General features: G+C 43.6%; 1 protein-coding gene across 2 annotated transcripts; it reads right to left on the reverse strand.

Moving 5' to 3' along the window:
- Positions 1-1,067: 1,067 nt before the first annotated feature.
- IRF4 (interferon regulatory factor 4) lies at positions 1,068-21,583 on the reverse strand. 2 transcript variants are annotated; one of them, XM_019714892.2, is made up of 9 exons: positions 21,443-21,583; positions 19,825-20,108; positions 18,101-18,287; positions 17,112-17,200; positions 16,279-16,420; positions 14,055-14,162; positions 11,181-11,534; positions 7,903-8,015; positions 1,068-6,120 (listed from the first exon to the last, which is right to left on the reverse strand). In XM_019714892.2, exons 2-9 carry the CDS (start codon positions 20,041-20,043, stop codon positions 5,977-5,979), a joined length of 1,356 nt encoding a protein of 451 aa, XP_019570451.1. In that variant the 5' UTR covers positions 20,044-20,108; positions 21,443-21,583; the 3' UTR covers positions 1,068-5,976. The 2 variants fall into 2 exon arrangements, with proteins under 2 accessions (XP_019570451.1, XP_019570449.1); XM_019714890.2 differs by having other exon boundaries at positions 16,279-16,423.
- Between the last annotated feature and the right edge of the window lie 240 nt (positions 21,584-21,823).

Raw genomic sequence — 21,823 nt, forward strand, 5'->3', positions numbered from 1 at the left:
GTGTTTTTCTGGTATGGATAAGCATGGCCAGTGCACTTTATACAAAATTATTTCTTTGTCAAGGTAATACTTGCTTCAAGGAAACTGAATCCAATGCAGTCAAATTTCCACACTGTATAAAGAAAGGTTTATAAACCTTGGAACCTAAGGGAGGTGTAAAATTACTTAGCAACATGTTCAAGGGCTCAAAATCCCTTTGAAACTCGCTTTTAGATATAAAGAGTTGATATATTGCTTGAAAAATAACTTGCTTATATACACTGATTCAAGTCCATCCATACTTGCTGAGTAGATAAAGCCCCCAAAAGCAGTAGTGTGATACATTATTTTCCCATTATTTCTATTCAGTTACCACTTAGCAAATTCAAAATTATCCTGGGGCTCTTAGTTGCAAACTAAGTATTTCTAACAGCTCCAAGCAATCTTCAACTGCAAGGATTTTGACACCGCAAGGTGTAGCCCTGTGCTTCCCGTGTTCCAAACAGTCTAGTAAGACTGATAGGGCTAACGGGGACAGGTCACATGAGAAATCGAGCAAAACAAGTGAGAAAGGAGGCCTCCTGCTCTGGCTGCAGAGACGAGTTAGCAGACAGAAGGCCACCAAAGGCCACCAGGGGTCCATCTCTCAGGAGATTTCATCTCATGTGTGTGCTCTTCTCCACAGTTTTCTGTTACATTTCACATTCAGGATGCTTGTTAACCTACATCCCCTCCCCTCCCTTTAACAAGGACAAAATCAAAGGGCCTGTGACTATAAAAGGACACATTAACAACAATTTCCTTGGGTTTACTAGACCTGTTAAGGGACAGGAGGGGGAGAAAAGAAAGGATGTCCACTACTCTCCTTAGATGTTTCCGTGGGCTGGAAGAGCTGCCCAATGCTAGGACCAGTTTTGCATTTTTTAAAAACAAGCTAAACACTTTGAAATCTGATTTTCGGGATGTATATGAAAACCAGGAAGGAAGCAGGCTGCCAAAGCAGCCTTGCTGAAAAAATGCAACAGAAGGAGGAAGTATTTAAAAAGCTATAAGACAAGTGTTTAATAACACACACAGTCCATAACAGATTGTTTTTTAAGAAGTCTTTATTTATCAACTACCTAAAACACCAGATTATCACAAATATCAATCTGCATTGAAAAGCAATTTATACCAAAATTCATGACATGATTATGTACAAGGATTGTCCACATAATGACCAATCTAGTTCTCCAGACACCCTTGCCTGAGAGGCACGGCAACAATGTAAGCACAGCATTAAATTGAATCAAGGGAGCTGCCTGGTCCTGTCCACCTGTAAAAGGGGTGCAGGGGAGTGAACGCCACTACCTAGGAGGTCTCTTCCATCTCCAAGAGTCTAAAGCAAAATGACTTTATTCTGGAGGAACGGCCTGTTGGCTGTTCTCTCTTCCATATCGCCTCTCTTTTCCACTTTTGCTACATTTTATATACATGCTTTCCTTAAAGCAGTGAAAATAAATACCCCCAAAATTGACCTTCACTACATTTATGTGACAGGCTATTCAACGAGTTAATGAGGGATGGATGAGATCCACCTCCATCGACATGGATCAGTCTCACAGACGGGTGTCACAAAGCAAGCTGTGGAACAATACAGGCGGTGGGGTAGTCCTAATGCAACATGTTGTATTAGGGCTGTCCTACCAGCTACTTAGGGAGATAGTTAACAAAAATATAGCCCTTAAAGAAGCTCATTGCTTCCAGAAAAACGTTCTCCTATGGGAAAAGAGTAATGAAAGGAGGCTGGCACTGTGTTTGGATTTTTACTAAGAAGTAACTTATACCAAGAAAATACTTTTGGGCCTTCTCTGGTGCAGGAGTGAGCCCACTCAAGATGCCGCTCCCTGCTCAGCTTCTTCCACTGAAACCAGACCCCGCACCATGACTCCCAGACTTGTTCCAGCTCCAGGATTCCCGTACGGTGACAGGGGAAGCAAGTCTTGTTCATGTCTTAGCTGATGCACATCTTTTTCTAAACACAAACTTCAGCATACCCGAGCTTAGGTGATAACCACGTTTCGTGCTGCCTATTCCACAGTAGGATTTAAAATTTTCTCACCCAATGGAACAGCCTCTTCCTACTTTAAACACAATCTTGCTGGGTTCTCTGTAGGGTGACTAACTCCTGTTTTGCTCAGGAGTGAAGGGATTCCAAGGTTTTGGTTTGAAATGAAGTGGTTACCCTGGTTCTCTTTAGTGTTCCAGAAGACATCAATTACTACCCATGGTTTTACCAAATCCAAGAACAAGAAATAGGGCAACAAAATGCACCTGTGAGACTTAAACACTTTTTTCCTGCAATCCAAAGCATTGTAGCATTAACAAGTGCTAAACTCTTTACCAGCATCTTTCATTGAGAACAAACTAGTTTGTTCTAGTTTGCTAATCCCATTTTATCAAGTCAAGGAACCATGCAGCCATTCCTTTCCAAAGTCCTGAGACAACTGTCAGAATTCTTCACCCTGATTATTTCATAATTAGTTCATTCACTAGACGCACTCTGGATCCCTCAAAATTAACATAGTCAACATAGTTGAGCGTAATAACGAGAAAGAGCGGAAGTGCCCCAGGCCAACTGCATTTTCCAGAAAATATAACTCCAGTGTAAAGCTGATTAATACTGGAAAAAAAAAAAAAAAAAAAAAAAGAAGGAAGATCACAAAAGCAATAGAAATCAAGCATCTACTTGGAGAATTAAGAAGATGCAACACCCAGGACAGATGCCACAAAGCCTCCCTGAGGTGCTGCTGTAGGCTAAACATGCTGCAGTGAACAGGGCCACACACTGGGGCCTGCATCAGTGGTTGCTTTTTGCTTTCATGTACCCCTTAGGATAATTTACCCCAAAATACTTTGCATCTATAAGATGTATAAATTACTGCAGTTCATGACAAATACCATCTGCTGCCCAAATATGCTTGTTCTGAGCACCTAGTGAGATGCCCCAGGTGCAGTGGGTTCTACAACAATGCCACTGAAAAGAATGAGGTAAGTCTGTATTGTTAGGCTAAAGGGCCCTGCATAAAAGTGGGTGCAAGAGGAGTCCATGAGGTTTTTTTAAGTTTATTTATATTTATAGAAAAGTGAAATGTGTTGCATGAATAAGTCAAACTCTTCTTGTGAACACTTCTAGGGAGGAGGAGTTGGGCTGAGAAGGAGCATGAGCCTTATTTTTTGCCCTTCTATATTGTTTACATTTTCTGTAGTTAATATAATTGTTTTATCATTAAAAATGTCTTTAAGAAATGAAAAAAAAAAAAAGAAATGACATTCCAATGTTTTATTGCTTCCTAAACAGGATAAATGCTATACTTCATCTAATGCAAGGGATACAGTTTGTTGAATGAACTGAAAAATAGACTAGAATAAGAGTGGCATATATTTGAGAACTATCAAGTCTTCTGCTGAGCCTGAAAGTAATAGGACTTACTTTGTGGTAAGACAAAAATATGGGATGCTGGCAGCAGAGTCTAAAAATCTGTACTTTTCCAAAACAAACAAGTAAGTGGTCAGGCTTATTTAGGCAAGTGGAGATCTTAGTGATTCTACAAAAAGATGCATTTGGAAAAAGCCCAGGAATCTTAAGGCCCTGTCAAACCATTATTGGCATGAGGAAGCATATAATATACAAAATAAGCAAAAACAGCCCACTGAGTCTGCAGTTATGCAACCCGTGCAAGCGTGTCATCATCTTTCCTAACAGAGTTCACCAATTTGAAAAGCACCGGCTCCTTCTCTTTAGTGTTGTCATGGATAAATCACTGATAGCCAAACAAAACAAACGGATAAGAGGGGAAATGTCACCGAATTTCAAAAATGTATCTTAGTACTTGAATTGTTGATCTGTCTTTTTTCTTCTTTAAGAAAAAAGTTTTAGCAATAATTTCTTCAGAATGAGAGACAAAAAGACAAACAAAAAAATCTTAGTCATTACTAGATTGTAGGATAGATAAAAATGTAGTACTCAAGTGGATCTGACTCCAAAGGCAAGGGAAACAAAAGCAAAACTCAACAAATGGGACTACATCAAACTAAAATGCTTCTACACAGTGAAGGAAATCACCATCAAAATGAAAAGGCAACTAACTTACTGAATGGGAGAAAATATTTGCAAATCATACATATGACACGGGGTTAATATCCAAAATATAAAAAGAAATCATACAGCTCAACAACACAAAAACAAGCAACATGATTTAAAAATGGGCAGAGGACATGAAGAGACATTTCTCCAAAGAGGACATGCAGTTGGCCAACAGACATATGGAAAGATGCTCAACGTCATTAATCATCAGAGAAATGCAAATCAAAACCATGATGAGATACCACCTGTCAAAATGGCTATCATCAATAAATCAACAAACAACAAATGTTGATGAGGATGTGGAGAAAAGGGACCCTTGTGCAGTTGGTGGGATTGCAGATTGGTGCAGCCACTGTGGAAAACAGTATGGAGATTAAAAATAGGGTTACCTTGTGACCCAGCAATTCCACTTCTGGGTTTTTATCTGAAGAATACAAAAACATTAATTTGAAAAGATATATATATATATATATATATATATATATATATATATATCTGTGTGTGTGTGTATCCCTATGTTCATTGCAGCATTATTTACAATGACCAAGATATGGTAACAACCTAAGTGTCCATCAGTGGATGAATGGATAAAGAAGATGTGATATATATATATATATATATATATATATATATATATACACACACAGAGGGTGTCAAAAAAATTTATACACATTTTAAGAAGGGAAAAAACTGTATTAAAATTGTAATAATATATACCAAAAACAAAAGATGAATACAAGTCATGTATATACATTTTTTTGGCACCTCCGGTATATATATATATATATATTTTTTCACATATATAATGCATATTATATGAATATTATTCAAAAACGATGAAATCTTGCCATTTGCAACAATGCAGATGGACCCTGAGGGTATTATGCTAAGCAAAATAAGTCAGATGAAGAAAGACAAATACCATATGATTTCAGTCATAAATGGAATCTAAAAACAAAAATAAACAATAACAAACTCATAGATACAGAGAGCAGGCTGTTGGTTACCAGGGTTGGGGGGCCGTGAAATGGTAAAGGGGTCCAATTGTATGGTGAAAATGGCAACTAGATTTTGCAGGTGATCACTTTGCAGTGCATACAGATGTTGAATTATGTACTCCTGAAACATATAATGTTACGTATCAATTTTACATCAATTTTAAAAAAATTACTACTCAAGGGTAGCCCTAATGTTTTTTGGCTCAAAAAAAAAGCAAGGGTCTACCAACTGGTTTCCAGGGACACCCAAAGAGAGAAAGCAAGCAGGGGCAGCAAAAGGCAAGGTTTGAAAGCCCACCCTGGAGTGAGACCCAGGCCAGGTGGAGAGATGGGCCATCCCAAAGCTGGAGACAGCGTGGCCCGACTTCGAAGATTCTGTTTCCTTCTACAGGCAAGCATGTGCTATAAGAGCAACATCTCCTGCATGTGTTAATCCATCTCTTTTGTGGGCAGAGTAGCCTCAAATTTAGATTTTACTTCCCTGAGAAATAGTACAATACTTAAGTGCTTTCATCACTCTAATTAGTGATCAATATTGAAACACAAGTTTTCTCAGTCTTCAAGCAAGAAATAATCCACATCAAATTAGAGATAGCATTTAAGTAAATGTAAACACACCCTCTGGGTAATTTTCACAGTTATCATCAAGGATAGTCCGCAGAATACCCTGAAGACCATCCTTTGTTTTGGAATAAGCTCATCTGTTAATTAGATGGAGCGGATTTTCCACACATATTTTTGCTGAGATTCTCAAGTGTTGAACTGAAGTTCCAATCCCTAAATTCCTCAAAAGAAAAAGAGGTGGTTCAATCAGCTGTTCTTGTCAAAGTCAGATATTTACAATGAAACAAAATCACATGTCTTGATGTTTTTTCATTCTTGAATGGAGGAGTGGCGAATAGATCTGTGATAATCCTCTGGACTGCTAATGTGTTCGGGTAAATCATAGCCCCTTAGGAAATGTCCACTGTTTTGTTGAGCAAAATAATACAGTTGTCTGGCTAGAAGAGGTTCGACCTTCAATAAGAGATTTTAAGAAGACGTTACTAAGACATTCATTTTAACATCCTGCAATTGGTTCATCATTAAATAACTCAATATCCAAGGGCTCAGTAAAGTTAAGCCCAAAGTTATTTGCTATAACACATCAAAACATTTTATATTTGGGACCTTCATAAGAACTAATTTGTTTGTTAGTCCCTCCATACACAAACCTCTAGGAACAAAATCTACTTATTCTGGGTTTCAATTGAAGTTAAAGTTAAAAATGATACTTTTAAATTATCTGCTTGAAATTTATGTTTCAGTCTTGAGACTGAAGCCAAAACAGATAAAATGCCACATTAAAAGGAAGTGTGAGGTAATAGTCAATGTAATTTAGGCCAATGAGCTTATTTTTCTACAACTGCAGTTTGACAGGGATGAGAGGGCGCATCCTGAACAATTTATGATTCCAGGATGACCTAGAAAAACTGTATGTTTCTAAACCAAAGAGAAAAGAAAAAGAAACAAAATCAATAACAAAACTGCTATTGTGGGTAAAGTTAATTGATCCCAAATCCATCTAGTTTGGTTATTAGCATGGATAACATTCACCAAAAAATTTCTACTTTCAGCTTTTCCTGATTTTACAACAGCTAAGAAAACCAAATATTTTCAGTCAATTGTGCTATTAAATTGAGCCTTTATGTTATTTGATATTTAGTAACTTAAGCATAATTTATTTAAAGTACCTGAAATAAATTAAATCCATAATAAAGGGAGTAGGAGGTCCTGGGGATACATCCCCATTTTCCTTTTCTGCACCATACAGCATGATTTCAGGGACCCTTGCCTGAGGAACCTTGCCTAAGAGGAAAGGTAGTGCATCCAAAACCCTTAAAATCAGACTGATGGGGGAGCTTAACTTCTGAAATGTTATTTATCAATGCCAAGTTTATTTAGTCGTTTAACAATCCCAGTGGTTAACAAGATATCAATTATTATATCAGTAATTGTATCAATCACTGGAGGGGATTCGTGAGAGAATTCTGAAGTCTATGGGACTATATTTTTGTTTATTGGTTGTTTTTTTATTTTACAGTACAGAAGGGGGGCTGCATGTTCAAGATTAGATAGTGTTTATTATTATTATTATTCAATAAGAAACCGATCAGAACTAAAAGATGACCTGCATTTTTAGGTTATTGGGTATAATTTTTTACCTTTGCTGCTCATTGTCAGGGTCTATTAAAAACTCCTGACGCTATGTAGCAATGTAAAGCTTTCAAATACAAAAATCCTAGGTATTCAAAACTCTTTTCTGTGGCAAATTAATGCTAAATTTTATCTATAGAAACCTTTTATTTCTTTTCTTTTTCATGAAAAAAAGATGTCTACTTGCCACAGTTGAACCTGTCTTAAACTCTTCTGGAGAACAACATGACAATAGTCTGATCCACTTGAATGCTTTGCAAAATTTAGCCTCCTCCAAATAACACATGGCCCTTGGTTTCCAAAAATTAAATAATTTCTAAAACTCCAGAAATAAAAGAGGGTGTGGGGAAAATCTGGAGGAGATCTACCAAATGCACAAGTCAGTTGACAGCTTCGCATTTGGGAGAAGCTTCTCCATCATGTGAGGATCAGCTGGACAGCTTCCAGCTGCAGGCCCTGCAGCACCCACTGAACCACGCCTCCTCCTCACTGCTTCCCAGGTCACCTGACAGTTTCTTTTCATCTCAGACTTCTCTGAATGGGGCACTGCCCTTGATGAAGACAGAGAAACAATCAGTCATTTGAATGTGACTAAATACTTACGTGAGCAGTGATGAGCTTCCTTTGCCTCTGAGGGTCTGGAAACTCTTCCCCAAAGCACAGCGTTACCTGGAATCTTGGCAGTGGGCGGCCATGGTGAGCAAAGGCTTGCAGCTCTGGAGAAACCACACAAGAAAAAGAAAAGAAAAACCACGCTCAGCAACACTCATCACTGAGCACAGCAGGTTAAGGCAGGAAGCAACTGCTCTATGATTTGGAAGACTAAAATAGGAATGAGAACTCTCTTTCTGAGTGGGTCCTTAACTGCAGACCCCAGTAGGTACCTTGCTTTGCTGCCCTTGGACCCATGAGGTTGCAAAAGGTAGCGGAAGGGAGTAAAGTAGGAAGAAAAAGGAAAGAAATGTAGCCATGTAGAAGCAAAAGAATAGTTTATAAAAAGGAGGAATTTTCTTTGAAAAAAATCTGAATTTTCTGACTTGTCCCAGGATTACTTAAAAAAACCTCACCTCAAAACTGCTGAAATCTCATAGTCTGCTCTCAGTGCTAACCAGGACCACTATGTGACTCAGGCAGCACGGGAAATGTTAGACGTTGTCTTGGAGACCGAACATTGGTTATGGGTAGCTGCATCCCACTTGGCACTAGGACCAAACTGGGTGACTCTGAGCTGACTTCTTCTTGCCTGTCTTCTGGGACAGGTGATTTGAGATGAGAAGGGTAGCGATGAAGCACTAGGGGCCTCCACTTTTGTGGATGTGTATATCTTAAAGCCACCCCTCCTGCCCTCAGGATCAAAACAGAGACTGGAGTACTGCTGCAAAGACATGGTTCAACCCCTGACATTGACCCATGTCTCCTCACCCATATTCAAGATGACTCTTATGCCTCTAGCTGCTCCTATTCTTTCCACTAGAGTCAGATGTCATGTCTGCAAAAGAACCATGCTTACACAGTCTGCTACTTTTGCAGAACAGCACGAGGCTGTGTCTTTATCAGATCCACACCCTCGGGCTTTGCCTGTGGGGGCTGTCCCTAGTAGACTGCAAATCCTGAATGGGTGCATATCAAAGATTTCCACTGTTCTCTTCAACTGAAGAAGTTTCTAGCTAACTCACTACACTATTTGACTTTCTGCTTTATTTTCTTCCAGAATTCAATTCAAACCCAGCCAACTTAGTCAGAACTTATACTTAGTCAGAACGTATAAAAGGCGTTCTGCACTGAGGAGGTTGAGACTACACCCACACAAGCTCGTCAGAGTGGCACTTGATAGAGTTCTCTGAGAAAGTCCAGCCTCCAGTGCTTGGCACCGAGAGGATGTGCTGTGGGAACTTTGGTTATAAAGAAGCTGCTCTGCACAGCTTCAGTTTGTAAGGTCCCAGGTTCCTCTATGCTCCTTAGTGAGCACTTCAAGATAAGGGGTTGCTGTGGACAAAAGGCACAGCTCTTGGTTACAGAGGAATGAGATAAAAAGAAAACAAAAACAACTGTGGCTCAAGATAAATACTAAATTCTAGGCAAGTGAACCGGCAGCCCGGGGATGCTCGCAGCCGGCCCATCACGTCTGCCTGCTTCTTGCCTTGTCCACCTCAGTTCACTGTGACTCCAAGCCCAACTTACAGCCTAGTTAGCATAAGAGGAACTCATCTTCCTAAAACATGCTTGCTGAGATAAACTCAGGGGAATGGGCCACGTCCCTGGGGTGCCTTAAATAAAACACCTGAAGCTGAAGCTGAATAATACTGAATGTCAGCTATAATCATATATATATAGTCACAGGATGTGGAGTACAGCACAGGGGATAGAGTCAATGGGATTGTAACAGCTGTATACAATGTCAGAGCGGTAGTAGATTGGGGGAGAGGGCTTATCACTTTGTAAACGTCTAACTATTACATTATTTTGTACACCTGAAACTAAAAAAACAAAAAACAAAACAAAAAACACACAAAACAAAAAGAAGCAGCCCTGCAGTGGTTTCTGGATCCAAAGAGACTAAGATTCACAATCTCTGAGAAGAGGCCAAGCTGGTGGGCTCTCTCAGACCCCACTGCCGCACAGAAGGTGTCGACAGGGCACCCCTCAGCCATTCTGGGCTCTCCCTCAGGCCTCCCCATAATGACCATGCTGGTCCCCAGCACAGATGGGACAGTCACAGCACAGGCTCAGAGGCAATTTTACAGCTCAGTGAGAGGGGCATTCAGACCCTTGTGCCTTTCTCACCATGATGCTGCCTTGGGCAATCAGAAACTCAGCTCTCCCTCTTCGTCTTGTCACACCTCTGTGGGAGGCTTAGTATTTCTAGGGAGATATTTGTTTGGGGGGGTGCCAAAAAGAATTTGAATGAGCCTAAGAGAATCTGGGCAACTCACACCCAAAAGGCTGAGCACATGTCAATGGAACCAGAGCACAGACACACTGCTTAGTTTTATTTTAAATGAACTGAACCAAGATGCACATTTGGGAAAAGGACAGGAATGTGAAGAGCCAAACACACTGGGTGTCTCTGAAGGAGGAGCTTATAATAGACAGGTGAGGACAAGGTGGAGGGATATTGGCAGTTAGTGGGCAGGTTAGAATAGCTTTCTCCTCCAAAAGCAGCAGTGTCAATGTAGACAGTTAAATGAACACTGTGGGTGAAGCTTCAACAATAACCTGGCCAGTAGTTTCATAAAAGTCAGCCCTGGGATGATTTAATTGTTATGGAATCAAAAATAGGAAAACAAACTTACTGGTTTTGGAAAATATGATTTGAAACAGACTTATCATAGAGATAGCTCATAGGTTTCTCATAATTTCCCTTTTGCAAATCAGTTCAACATACTCTATTCTTGGTCCCACCTGCTGGAGGGCTGCATAAAGATGATACATCTCACAACCAAGAATGTTAGCAATAGACTTCTAACATTTGCAATTTTCCTAAGAACCTTCTTCAAAGAGCTGAAACATCAACAGACATGCTTGCACAGCTCATACTGCCAATAAAACGTGAACCTCATTACTAGGTGACTGTTGAACTCCAGAATTTCAAGTCATCAGCCTGAACCACAGCCTCCTTGGTGATCTCCCTCTTCTTCACACCCCTCAGTGGTACACAGGAGTGGTAGTAACAGGAGAGGTGAGATGCGAACCAAACTAGAAACCTATTCTGGGATTATGCCCAGGTGGGTTTCAGAGATTCACAGAAGATCTCTGTCCAGGTGGAAGTGGCCTTCTGTTTTTGACCACTGTGGCAGACATGCCATCACCACCTCCATTCTCTCTCGGTAAGGCTTACAGGTATGGGGCACTCCATTCTGACCAATAATTAGGTACATTACCTGATAAAAACTGCTGTGTGTCAAAGAGCTTACAGGTCTGGTCTCTCTCCAGCTTGTTGGGCCGGTCGCCACACAGTGCCAAAGGTCCGTCCCAGTAGATCCTGCTCTGGCAGAGCCGTTTGGCATAGAGCCCATCCGGAGCCATCCAGAGGACCACACCCCTTTCCAGGTGGTTCAGCAGTTTCTCGATGTTTTTCCTCTGGCCATTGTCCTCGGGGTATGGGAAGAGAACCTGGTCCAGGTTACTGGCATCGTAGGTGTGCCCATGGGAGATCCGACAGCCTTCGGGGCTGGCCGTGGTCACCTCTTTCACCAGGATCTCCCGGTAGTACAAGCAGATGTGGAGTCGGCAGTCTGCAAAGACAGGACTTCAGGTCAGTGCTGAGGGACCAAGGAGCACTGTGTTACCACAAGGGTGCCAAACCACTAGCCAGAACAAAGTATTTGGTGGGACACTGGTGTCCCAAGATGCTCTGTAGAAAGTAAAACATCCCAAGGTCAGGAAGTCTAGGAAATGCTCATGCCCTTATCTCCCTCCTGGAGCTTCAAAGACAATGAGAGACATTCAAGAAGTCCCACAAGAAATCGGTTTCATGTTTTTTAACTCAGCGTTTCCCAGAATTATGTGATGTGGGTTATTATTTTTTGGGGGAGGGGAGCATACCTTTTAGTAATTTTCTGCAAAATATGTTTGACTTGTATTAGAGAGCACCACTGTTAAGAACTTTCTATGTCATTTTCTTTCTCTCTCTGTTCTTTTTTTTTTTTTTTAGTGATGGTGGTAGTGGTGATGACAAAACACGTCTAACATACTAAGTCATTTTAGACAAACTGAACAAAAATTCATCTTTAAGCATGACAATCAATTTTGATTTTGAAGGAAATCCTAAATTTAATTTCTGCTAGCAAAAAGAATATAACAATGTTTCAGGAAAAAAGAAAAAGTAAATATGCCCATGCATCTGAAACTACCCTAAAATTATCAATATGATGTCATTTAGGTAAATATATATATATATATATATATATATATATATATATATATATATATATATGTATATTTATACACATTAAAGTTCCCAGAAGGCTAAGCACTAAAGCTTTAACAGTGGAGATCTCTGGGTGATGGGAATGTGATGTTTTTATTTTCCATTTTTGCTTTTCTGATTTTTAAAATTAGTTTTCACACTGTGTATGTACTACTTGTATAATAAAATTAATCTATGTGGAAAGAAAGGAATCAATGAGAGAAATGTTCTGAGAATAAAGTCTGCTGAAAACCCACTAAAGCTATGTGTTTAAGTTTGAAAATAACTCTAAAACTGTCCTTTCAAAAACATTAGACAAAATGAATTCATTTATGCAATTTTGCTGATTTCAGAACCTTCTTTAAAATATGACCCATATACTGAAAGGAACAAGCTTGGTTTGCAAAGGGCACCTTCACTGAAATGCAAAAGGACCTCATGGGTAGGCAATAGCTACCCACGGTAACTGCATGGGATGGAAAAACGAATGGGAATTGCAGTTCTCTAATAAATGCTTTCAAGGCGGTAATTAATCTGTATTATGCATATCAAAAACAGAAACCCACAAAACTTTCTTATTCCTCAATGGCAGGTTTTGAGACTTAACCCACATACTGTCTCAATTCTCCACTTCAATTTCTACCTCTGTAAACAAGGGCTGAGAGCTAACTCAGATGGCTGGGTGCCCTAATGAGAGTGGGTGTAGGCCGTTAGAGGTGACTTACAGGGCAGGTTTCATTTCATTTAATGTCATCAGAAATCATGAGGTCAGAGTGATACAAATAGCTGTTTATTTCCTATTCTTTAGTCACCTACACAAGTCTTAGGTGCTTAAGAAAAGTTTTGAAAATTTCTAAAAACAAGCACAAGCCTTTCTGCTTGGAAAATCTCTGCCCCTCCATTACTCAGGAGCATCTGAGAAGAAAAGCAGCAACCTCATTCAGAACTCCAGAACCAAAAGATCTAAAAGATAGAAACTCCAGCTCCCCTGGGAGCAAGAAAGGCACCCACAACTCTTGTCTCCTTGAGACCTTGAGAATTTAGTTTATATTTTCTATCACTGATTGTTAAAGAAGCCAGGGGTGGGGGCAAGGTGATAATTCAGAAGCTTAAGCTACTCGTTTTTAATATAAATACAAATTCCATTTTTAAACAATCCAAAACATTATCTAAAAAATACATACGCATATATCACATATGCTTAGGACATCTTGAGGTGCCTTCCTTAAAACAGGTAAGCTCTCCGAGGTGCCAGGATTCTTTTAGAAATAAAACTTTGAAAAGCAGATCTAATTCGTATTTTTTTGGAAGCAGTATCAAAGTTCAGAGGAAGACCGCAATCCTCATGGGAATGCAATGGAGGCCCAGAAGGCAGAACTAATGCCCCAGAAGGCAGACTGATGCTGATGCTGAGGAGGACCTGTATGTGGCTGAATCTGGAAGGGTAATCAGCTTTTCAAAATGAGACGCTCTTGTGTTTTTTTTCTAAGAAATTATACTACATTGTGAGAATGTTCGCTAAAGAGGGGCCCTTGGTAAATGAAACCGGAATGTTTGCATATTCTTGGAAATTCAGAGATAAGCCACTGGAGAACTTAAAATGACTCAGCCAGTGCTAGAATTGCATCAGAATCATAAGCTGGTTGCTCAGTGCTAACTTTCCTAATGGTGCTCCTCATTCACACAGGTGGGGAGTCAGGTGTGCCCATGCCCATTCCAGGCACCAGCAGGAGGGAAGCAAGTGCCCACAGGCTGTGCTCACTGACACATCACATCTACCCAAAGGTAAGGGTAAGTATTGCAGAGCCGGCCCCGTGGGTGCCTCCAGACCCGACGCCACACTCACCTGAGAGCGCCAAGGCTTCAGCAGACCTTATGCTTGGCTCTATGGGGATTCCAGGGGCCTGGGACTCAGGCGGGGCACAAGCATAAAAGGTTCCTGTCACCTGGCAACCTGTATTTGCAAATAGAAATCAGATGATGTCTAAACAGAGTCCATCCACACATAAGGAGGCCATCTTTCCCTGAAGTGTGGCCGCTTAGCCTCAGGCAGGTGCATCAACCCTAGAAGAAAAGGGCTTTAGGCTGGCCCTCTAGAGCCAACCACTGGCTCTCTCAAGAGGCAAAGACAAGCTGAAGTCTGATGGGAAAAACCAGAGTCGAAGGAGGAGAGAGGGAACCTTTTCACAGTTTGGAAGGAAACTTGGATTTCGCCCTCTGTAATTTTCCCTTTTATCCTCCCTCCCTCCCTTCTTCCCTTCTTTCTTTTCATTCTTTCTTTTAGTTAATTAATACCTTCATCACCACACATAATTACGTGTGTGTGTGTGTGTGTGTGTTGAAAGCATTTGAAATCTACTCTCTTAGCAACTTTCAATATCATATTGTAAATTATAGTCACCATGCTGTATATTATGTTAGATCCCCAGAACTTATTCGTCTTATAATTGGAAGTTTGCACCCTTTCACCAACATCCCTCCATATGATGAACAGGGAAACTGAGACTCAGACAAATGAGGTAATTTACCCCTGTTCACACAGCAAGTTCACAGCAGAACTGAGCAGCTCAGGTCTATATGAATTCTCATTCCAAAGAGCCCAGTTAAAAACTTATACATTGCTTACTCTGTGTTTCTTTTGCTTGTTACTGCTGGATTCGGGAGAAAACTGAACCATGTCTCTTGGCAGCACAACATTAAACATTAATAGAGAAAGACTATATAGCAGAACCTAATTTTGCTGGCACTTTATTTAATGTCACCTGTGTTTCAAAATACGTCTTCCTACTCAATCTTATTGAACAGTTCTAGGCATTGTCTCTTTACTAAGGTTATTAGTTCAGTAGAGCCTGATGTACTGGCTCTGAACTTTAGAAACCAGTTTAACATTAGCTAATTCCTCCTCTATGATACGGAAAACAACCTTTGCCGCAAATCATTCTTGAAAAACTAAAAAAATTGAATTCTGAGGGTTTTTTTTTTGTAAACATGCCATTAAATACAAATCTTAAATAATGGTGTACTTCTTCAATACCGTAAGCCAAGAGTAACCTGAACATGACTACAAAAAGGGAAACTGACCAAATTCTAAAGGGGAAAAATATTCCTAAAACGTACAGAAGACCCTTCTGAGGATTTCCACTTAAATAACTAACTCAAAAGTTCTAAGCTTGTGTTTTGCTGTGTTGAACATATTATGTGAAATTTTCTCTCCACTTGATGTCTGGGGAACTCCCAGGCCTGGAACCACATCTAATCCAGAGTGAGCAAAGATCTTTGGGCTCCAACACCAGCGCTAGGCTCCCTGTGGAGACTTTTTATGGGTTTTTCTTCAGTGTTCAATCATTCCCTTTTTATTATCACCTCTAATCCCAAGGACAACTGAAATGGGCACAGCATTAGGTAAGAGAAATACACTAGTTCAGTAATCTCCTGGTGTCCCTTTAAAGGGAGGGGTCAAGCACAGATGTAGTAAAACTATTTTACAGATGTGTAGTTGGAAACAGACCAGCGAGATTATGTGGCCCTCAGTCAACATTAAGGTACAATCCAGGATTTTAGGAGGGGGGAAGACTCCTAAAATCTATTTTCTGCCAAAGATTAAAAATAAAGCTTAAGATAATTTGGGGAGGATGAAAAATATTAACCTATTGAATAGATCATTTACAAAACATAGCCAACTAGTTTGATATCTGACATCACCTATCTTAAATGGGGTTAGGAGATCTGAAACTGAATTCCAGCCCCTCACTTTCATAAGGTACATTCTGTGAGCTTGCCTCTATAAAAAATGGAGCAGTTTTTAGCTAACTGGAAGGACCTCTGCGATGCTTAAATAAGACCCCAGATAAGGTAGTTATGAGCATAGGTCCTAGCACACAGTAGGCCAGGTGTCAGTAAAGCTTGGCATCCTTCCTCTGAGGATCTTACCATCCCACAGGAGAGAGAAACCTCTCCTTCCCAGCAGCTCTGAGAAAGGAGAGAACTGCAGTACTGCCCAAAAGGACAGATCAGGGCCCTTTGGCTGAGCCAGTGGCAGCCATGGGAACCAGCCCCAGCACAGTCCTCACCGTTTTCACAAGCTGGGCCTTGCCAGTGGTGGCTTCGGGGTCCAAATGTCACAGGACATTGATATGGGATTTCAGGATGTGGCTGATCAGGGACGTACTCCCTCCAGCTTCGGTCGTGGGATGGCATCATGTAGTTATGAACCTGCTAAAAGAATACAGGGAAGGAGCTAAGATGAAAGCCACAAGCTCGGCAAAAACCAGCTAGCTGGCATGGGGAAAGGGGCAGATTTCCTTTATATCCGCCCACACTCAGCAGGGACTCTCTTATTTGGCCAGCAGCCAAATAACTTCACCATCTGAAAGTCTTTGGAGGGCATGGCTCATCACACTAGGTGAAAACTAGCCATAAAGAATCAGAAAAGCACAATGGAGACAGTGTTGTAAATAAAGATTTATTTAAGCTTCGTCATATGGTTAAACCTGGCACCAAAAGCACTGTAAGAGGGTTTGCCTGTTTCCCACCCAAGGGAGTACAACAGAGTTGTAATTCACACTAGAAAAGTCTACAGACATCAGCTGCCCTGTGGTTTCACATGATAGAACACAACTTCCAAAATGTTTAACTTCTATAGGTCTGTTTTCCAGATTTCAGAATCAGTAATAGAAGTCTACACCAGCAGGCAGACATACCTACCCCTCCCCTACTTAAAACCAACGCTGATAACAAAGCCAGGTAGAAAGTGAGACATTCATTCAATGACCAGGGATTTGTTTTGGCTGCTTGACTAATAGCAAAAATGAAGTTATGCTGTTTTTGCTTGTGTATTTTCCCACTGTACAGCCTCACACAGACCCAGCCTTCCCTTCTCAAAGCTCTGCAACGTCCACCATACCTGAGCTGGGAGTGAGGTGTAAGGAGTTGTCATGGTATACGGGTGGCTCATAGTCATCTGTGGGTCCTCCAGGGTGAGCTGCTTTGCTCCTGCGTGTTTGTACAAAAGGGAAATGGCCCAGTGAGAAAAAAGGAACTGACAAAACTAAACGTCAAGTGTTAGAAAAATATCTGAGGATTTAATTCCTAGAATGCATAACACAGTGTTGACAAATAAGGCATTTTTCAGCAATTCCCTTGAGCAATTACCTGTTCATTCCATTAAACTGAAATCTACAAGGTCTGACTTATTTATGCAGGACAGGTAGAGAAATAAATGGAATGCTGTGTGTGAATATGCTGTAAAAGGTGGGTAAGACATGGGGACATAAAGGGCCCCATCAGCAAAATGTTCTGCAAGTGAGGTCACCTGTATGGTCGTTTAAAATGCAGAGTCCTGGGCTCCACTCTGATACACTGGTCAGAATCTTGGAAAGAGTGAATCTGAATTTTAATAAGCATCCCAGCTGACAATAGTAGACTCAAAAAGTTGACATTTTTATTGCTATAAATAGTAACTATTTATGGATATATGTATGCTTCCCTTCTACAAAATGGTTAATCATGAAAGACTAATAGATAAGTAAAGCTTTGAGCAAGTTTTCCATTTTCTGTTTGGAAATTTGGCCCATATCTTAATAAACCTAACTGGCCCATATCTTAATACACCTAACTGGAAAACACACACATGTGCACATAGCAGATGTCCACATGCATGTGCACACACACCCTGGTAGAGACGTGTAGTCTGAGAAAGTATCCTACACTAACACAAGAACTCCACCTGATGACCCAGAGGATTTGGACAACGAGCCTGCTGGCTTGAACGTGAGGCAGATGGCAGGCAGGCTATAAAAAAACAAAACTAGAAAAGTGAGCCTCAGAATGAAATGAAGGTGTTACAAGTGTCAGACCACCAATATTTTGTGGCCCACACTCAGGAAGTCCCACCTTTTTTGGCTCCCTCGGGAACAATCCTGTATACTTTGTAGGGGTCTGAGATGTCCAGCTGGCTTCTGTCAACCAGTTCCTCAAAGTCATTGCTCTTATTCAAAGCACATCGTAGACGTGTCTTCCAGGTTGGTGGATCTGGCTTGTCAATGCCTTCTCGGAACTTTCCTTTAAATAGAGCCCAAGCCTGGTAAGAAAGATGAGGGAAAAAGTTAAAAATATAAGTCCTTTGAAAAAGAATCTGGCGATTGTATTTCTAAAGAAAACAATGGTGTTTAGGTTCTTCAAATTTAATCTGCTGTTCAAAATGTAGGCCAAAAATATACTAGGTGTCTTCTACGTAAAATACTGTCACCTTGGTCTCCATCGTGGCTGCGTTGAAGACAAGTGGTTTAAACATTCCCTGAGTATCTGTAAAAGGTGGGTAAGATGTGGAGGACCCCTGGCAAAGGCCTGCCACCCAATTTCTAAAATGGTTTGCTTGGAGCTAGGCAGTGGGCTGTGGGATGAACTGCTGCCCACAGAGTACATCTGAGCTGTCAGACAGTCTGAGGTGTTCTGAATGCAAATCCCTGAGGGAGTCCCCTTTTCTGTCCTGCCCACAGGTGGTGGGGCTGGGCACCGGTCACTGGGTAAACTGCTTTAGGGGGAAACAATCATGACAGGCACACACAGGAAAAGAGAGAAAGGTCTGGAGAGAGGCTCAAAATAGAGATCCTAAAAGGGAGAGAGGTAGAAGAGGAGAAAGAAAAAGAGAGAAACCCAAAAGAGTGGGTGGGAGGAAGGGAAGGAAGGAGAGAGAGCCAGAGAGAGAGAGAGAGACAGAGAGAGAGAGAGAGAGAGAGAGAGAGAGAGAGGAAGAAAGGAAGAAAGGAAGAAAGAGTGGAAGGAAGGAAGGAAGGAAGGAAGGTAGGAAGGAAAGAAGAAAGGAAGGAAAGAAAATTTTCCAGAGAGAGACTTGGAAAGACGAAGTCAGACAGAGAAATAGAGAGGGAGAAATACAGATGGAAGGTCCCAAAGAGAGCTGGGGCAAGAGAGCAGGCACACCAAAAAGAGACTGAACCAAAGGGGGAAAAAAAAAAAATATATATATATATATATATATATATATATATATATATATATATATATATATATATGGAGAGAGAGAGAGAGAGAGAGAGAGAGAGAGAGAGAGAGAACCCTAGAGAAAAATAGCAAAACAGAGACAATGAGAAAGTGAGAGAGACAGAAAAACAGACTGACTGAAGCATACTCATGGGCGCTCACAGAAAGAGACACAGAGAGAGAGACATGTTGATCAAAGGAGGCCGGGAAGGATCCACAGGCAAGGAAAGAGGCTCCGATGGAAACAGAGGAACCCACAGAAATGCAACCAAGGACACTCAAGCCGGCGTCCTGGGACCGCCGCCCTCTACGGGCACTTCGGACTCTGGGTGCTGCTCACGGCACCCGTTCAGGATCGGGACTCGGTCTTTCGTTTGTGAAATCACGAGAGAAGTGGAAACTCTCCCATAGCTTCGGCTGACGGCCCCCTGATGCTCCCGGGTAGACCGCCCTGCTGGGCCCACCCCATCCCGCCGGTCCCGTGCTGTCCCCTTTCATCTGAGAATCGCCGGGCGCTGGGCACGGACTGGGCTGGACGCCGGGTCACGGTTCGGGCCCCGTCGGGGTCTCTGGGGCCCTCTCCCCATCCAGCCCCCGGCTCCCCACGTGTGAGTCACCTTGAAGAGGGCGGCGTCCTCCTCGCGGTTGTAGTCCTGCTTGCCCGCGTGCTTCCAGGGGATGCGGAAGATGCTCTTCTCCTCGTTCTCCCACACCAGCCCGGGGTATTTGCCGCTGTCGATCTGGTCGATCAGCCACTGGCGGAGTTTCCCGTTGCCGCAGCTTACTGAGCTCATGCCGAACTCTCCGCCTCGGCCGCCACCGCCCTCCAGGTTCATGCCCAGCGCGCCGACTGCCGCCCTCTCGCGCCCAGGACCCGCCTCCTGCACTCACTGGCTCTGCGCTGCGGGGGAGAGCAGGGCCGCCCTTGAGCCACCGCGGCACAGGGCTTGGGGCATCCTGTCCCAGGCAGCTCTGGCAAGGACCACGAGGCCCCGGAGTCTCCGAGGCAGCGAGGCGCGCTACCGAGTCTAGGTCATCCAAGGTTCCTGAGCTGAGACACCTTCTCCGCGGGCGGGCCTCGTCTCTTGGCGCGCACAATCCTGACTCCTCCGGAGAGCGTGCCTTGCGCGGAGTGGATCTCCCTACCCCACTTTCTGGACTCTCCTTTGCCACGCACCCCACAGCCCAGACTCACAACTCTCGCCTTTGCGCGCACTCCCACATCCAGCCACCAGTGCCCCCACTCTTGGCACTCCGTTTGCATACTCATTCGTAGCACCCTCTCCTTTTTTCCCATCCCCGAGTTATTGCCAGTCCATTTCCCCCTTCACTGTCAGTTTCCACTCTTGCCCACTCCCCAATTCACACTCTCTTGGTGGCCCCCCGGGCGCCAATCTCACGTGGGTTCGTCTGCGGTCGGGGCGTCCCAGATGCTCAGCACCCAGCAACTCCTCTCCCGCACCCTCAATCTTTGTCCCCAGAATACCCCTGAGCCCGCACCAGCTAGCAAGGATCAAGTGGTAGCAATAAGCGGCAGAGACCCGGCCCTTGGCGAGGAGCGCAGCAACGAAGTAGAGGGAGAGTGCGGCGCGCGGAGCTTCAGCAGGACCCTGGAGGCCCGTGCGGGAGGGCTGAGACAGGGGAGGGTGCCGGGAGGGCGAGGGACCGCGGAGGGCTGAGGTCGATGCAGCACAGCGCAGGTCCCGAGTGCCCCAAATTTGGAGCTCCTCCTTCTCCACCATCAGCTAGGGAGCCACGCGCCAGCGGCGGCGGTGAGTTTGGGTCCCTTATGAACCAGGAGCAAGAGCGGGAGCCTCGGGAGTGAGGGGATGTCGCCTGGGGGAAAGCCTGCCATCCAGTGTGGGTCCCTTCGCCTGCCCCGTCTCGGCCACTCCTGAGGCCCTGACAGCCCCATTCTCCCATCTGGTCCAGCGCGTGCCCTCTCGCGCCTCCCCCATCCCCCAGCGAGCACTGGGCAGACCCACAGAGTGGTGGGGATACTGGAGCGGGGGAGAGCAGTGCTCCCGGGCCCTCCGCAGAGCCCGCACAAAGGCTTCGGGCCCTGAACAGACGGGTGGGAGTCGGGGTTCCCTCAAGGGGCGTGCTCCCTCACAGCTCTGAAGCTGGGGTCCCTGCGCTGCCCTCGAGATGGTCCTTGGGACCGCTGGTCTCGCCCTCCGGGTTCCCTGTGTTGCCAGCCTCACACGTGTGCTCCTGCGGGGTCTCAGATCTTACCTTGCCTGGGACTCGGAGCTGAGGGCAGCGGTGGGTCCCAAGTTCAAGTGGTGAAACTGAGACACCGAGGTGGGAAAGAGGAACTTTATAGAGCTTAAAAGCCGCGCTGGAGGCGGAGCCTGGGGCGGGGCGGGGCGGGGCCGGTTGTGCCCGCGGGGGCCGGGGAGGGGCGAGTCCCGGGGCGCGGGCTCCGAGGAACCCGCGGGTCTGCGGTGGTCAGGCTGGGAACTCCGGCATCCGGCATCCTCCGCCAGCCGGCTAGTGCCGCCTCAGGCGAGTGTTCCTCGAGTCGGGAGCGCTCGGCCTCGGCGACCCTCACTGGCGGTGGTTTCCTGCGAAAGGCAAGGCGCGAAATGGGGTCTGCTCCAGGACCTGCGGGAG

The sequence above is a fragment of the Rhinolophus sinicus genome, linkage group LG06, assembly GCF_036562045.2.
Source record: "Rhinolophus sinicus isolate RSC01 linkage group LG06, ASM3656204v1, whole genome shotgun sequence".
Classification (NCBI taxonomy): domain Eukaryota; kingdom Metazoa; phylum Chordata; class Mammalia; order Chiroptera; family Rhinolophidae; genus Rhinolophus; species Rhinolophus sinicus.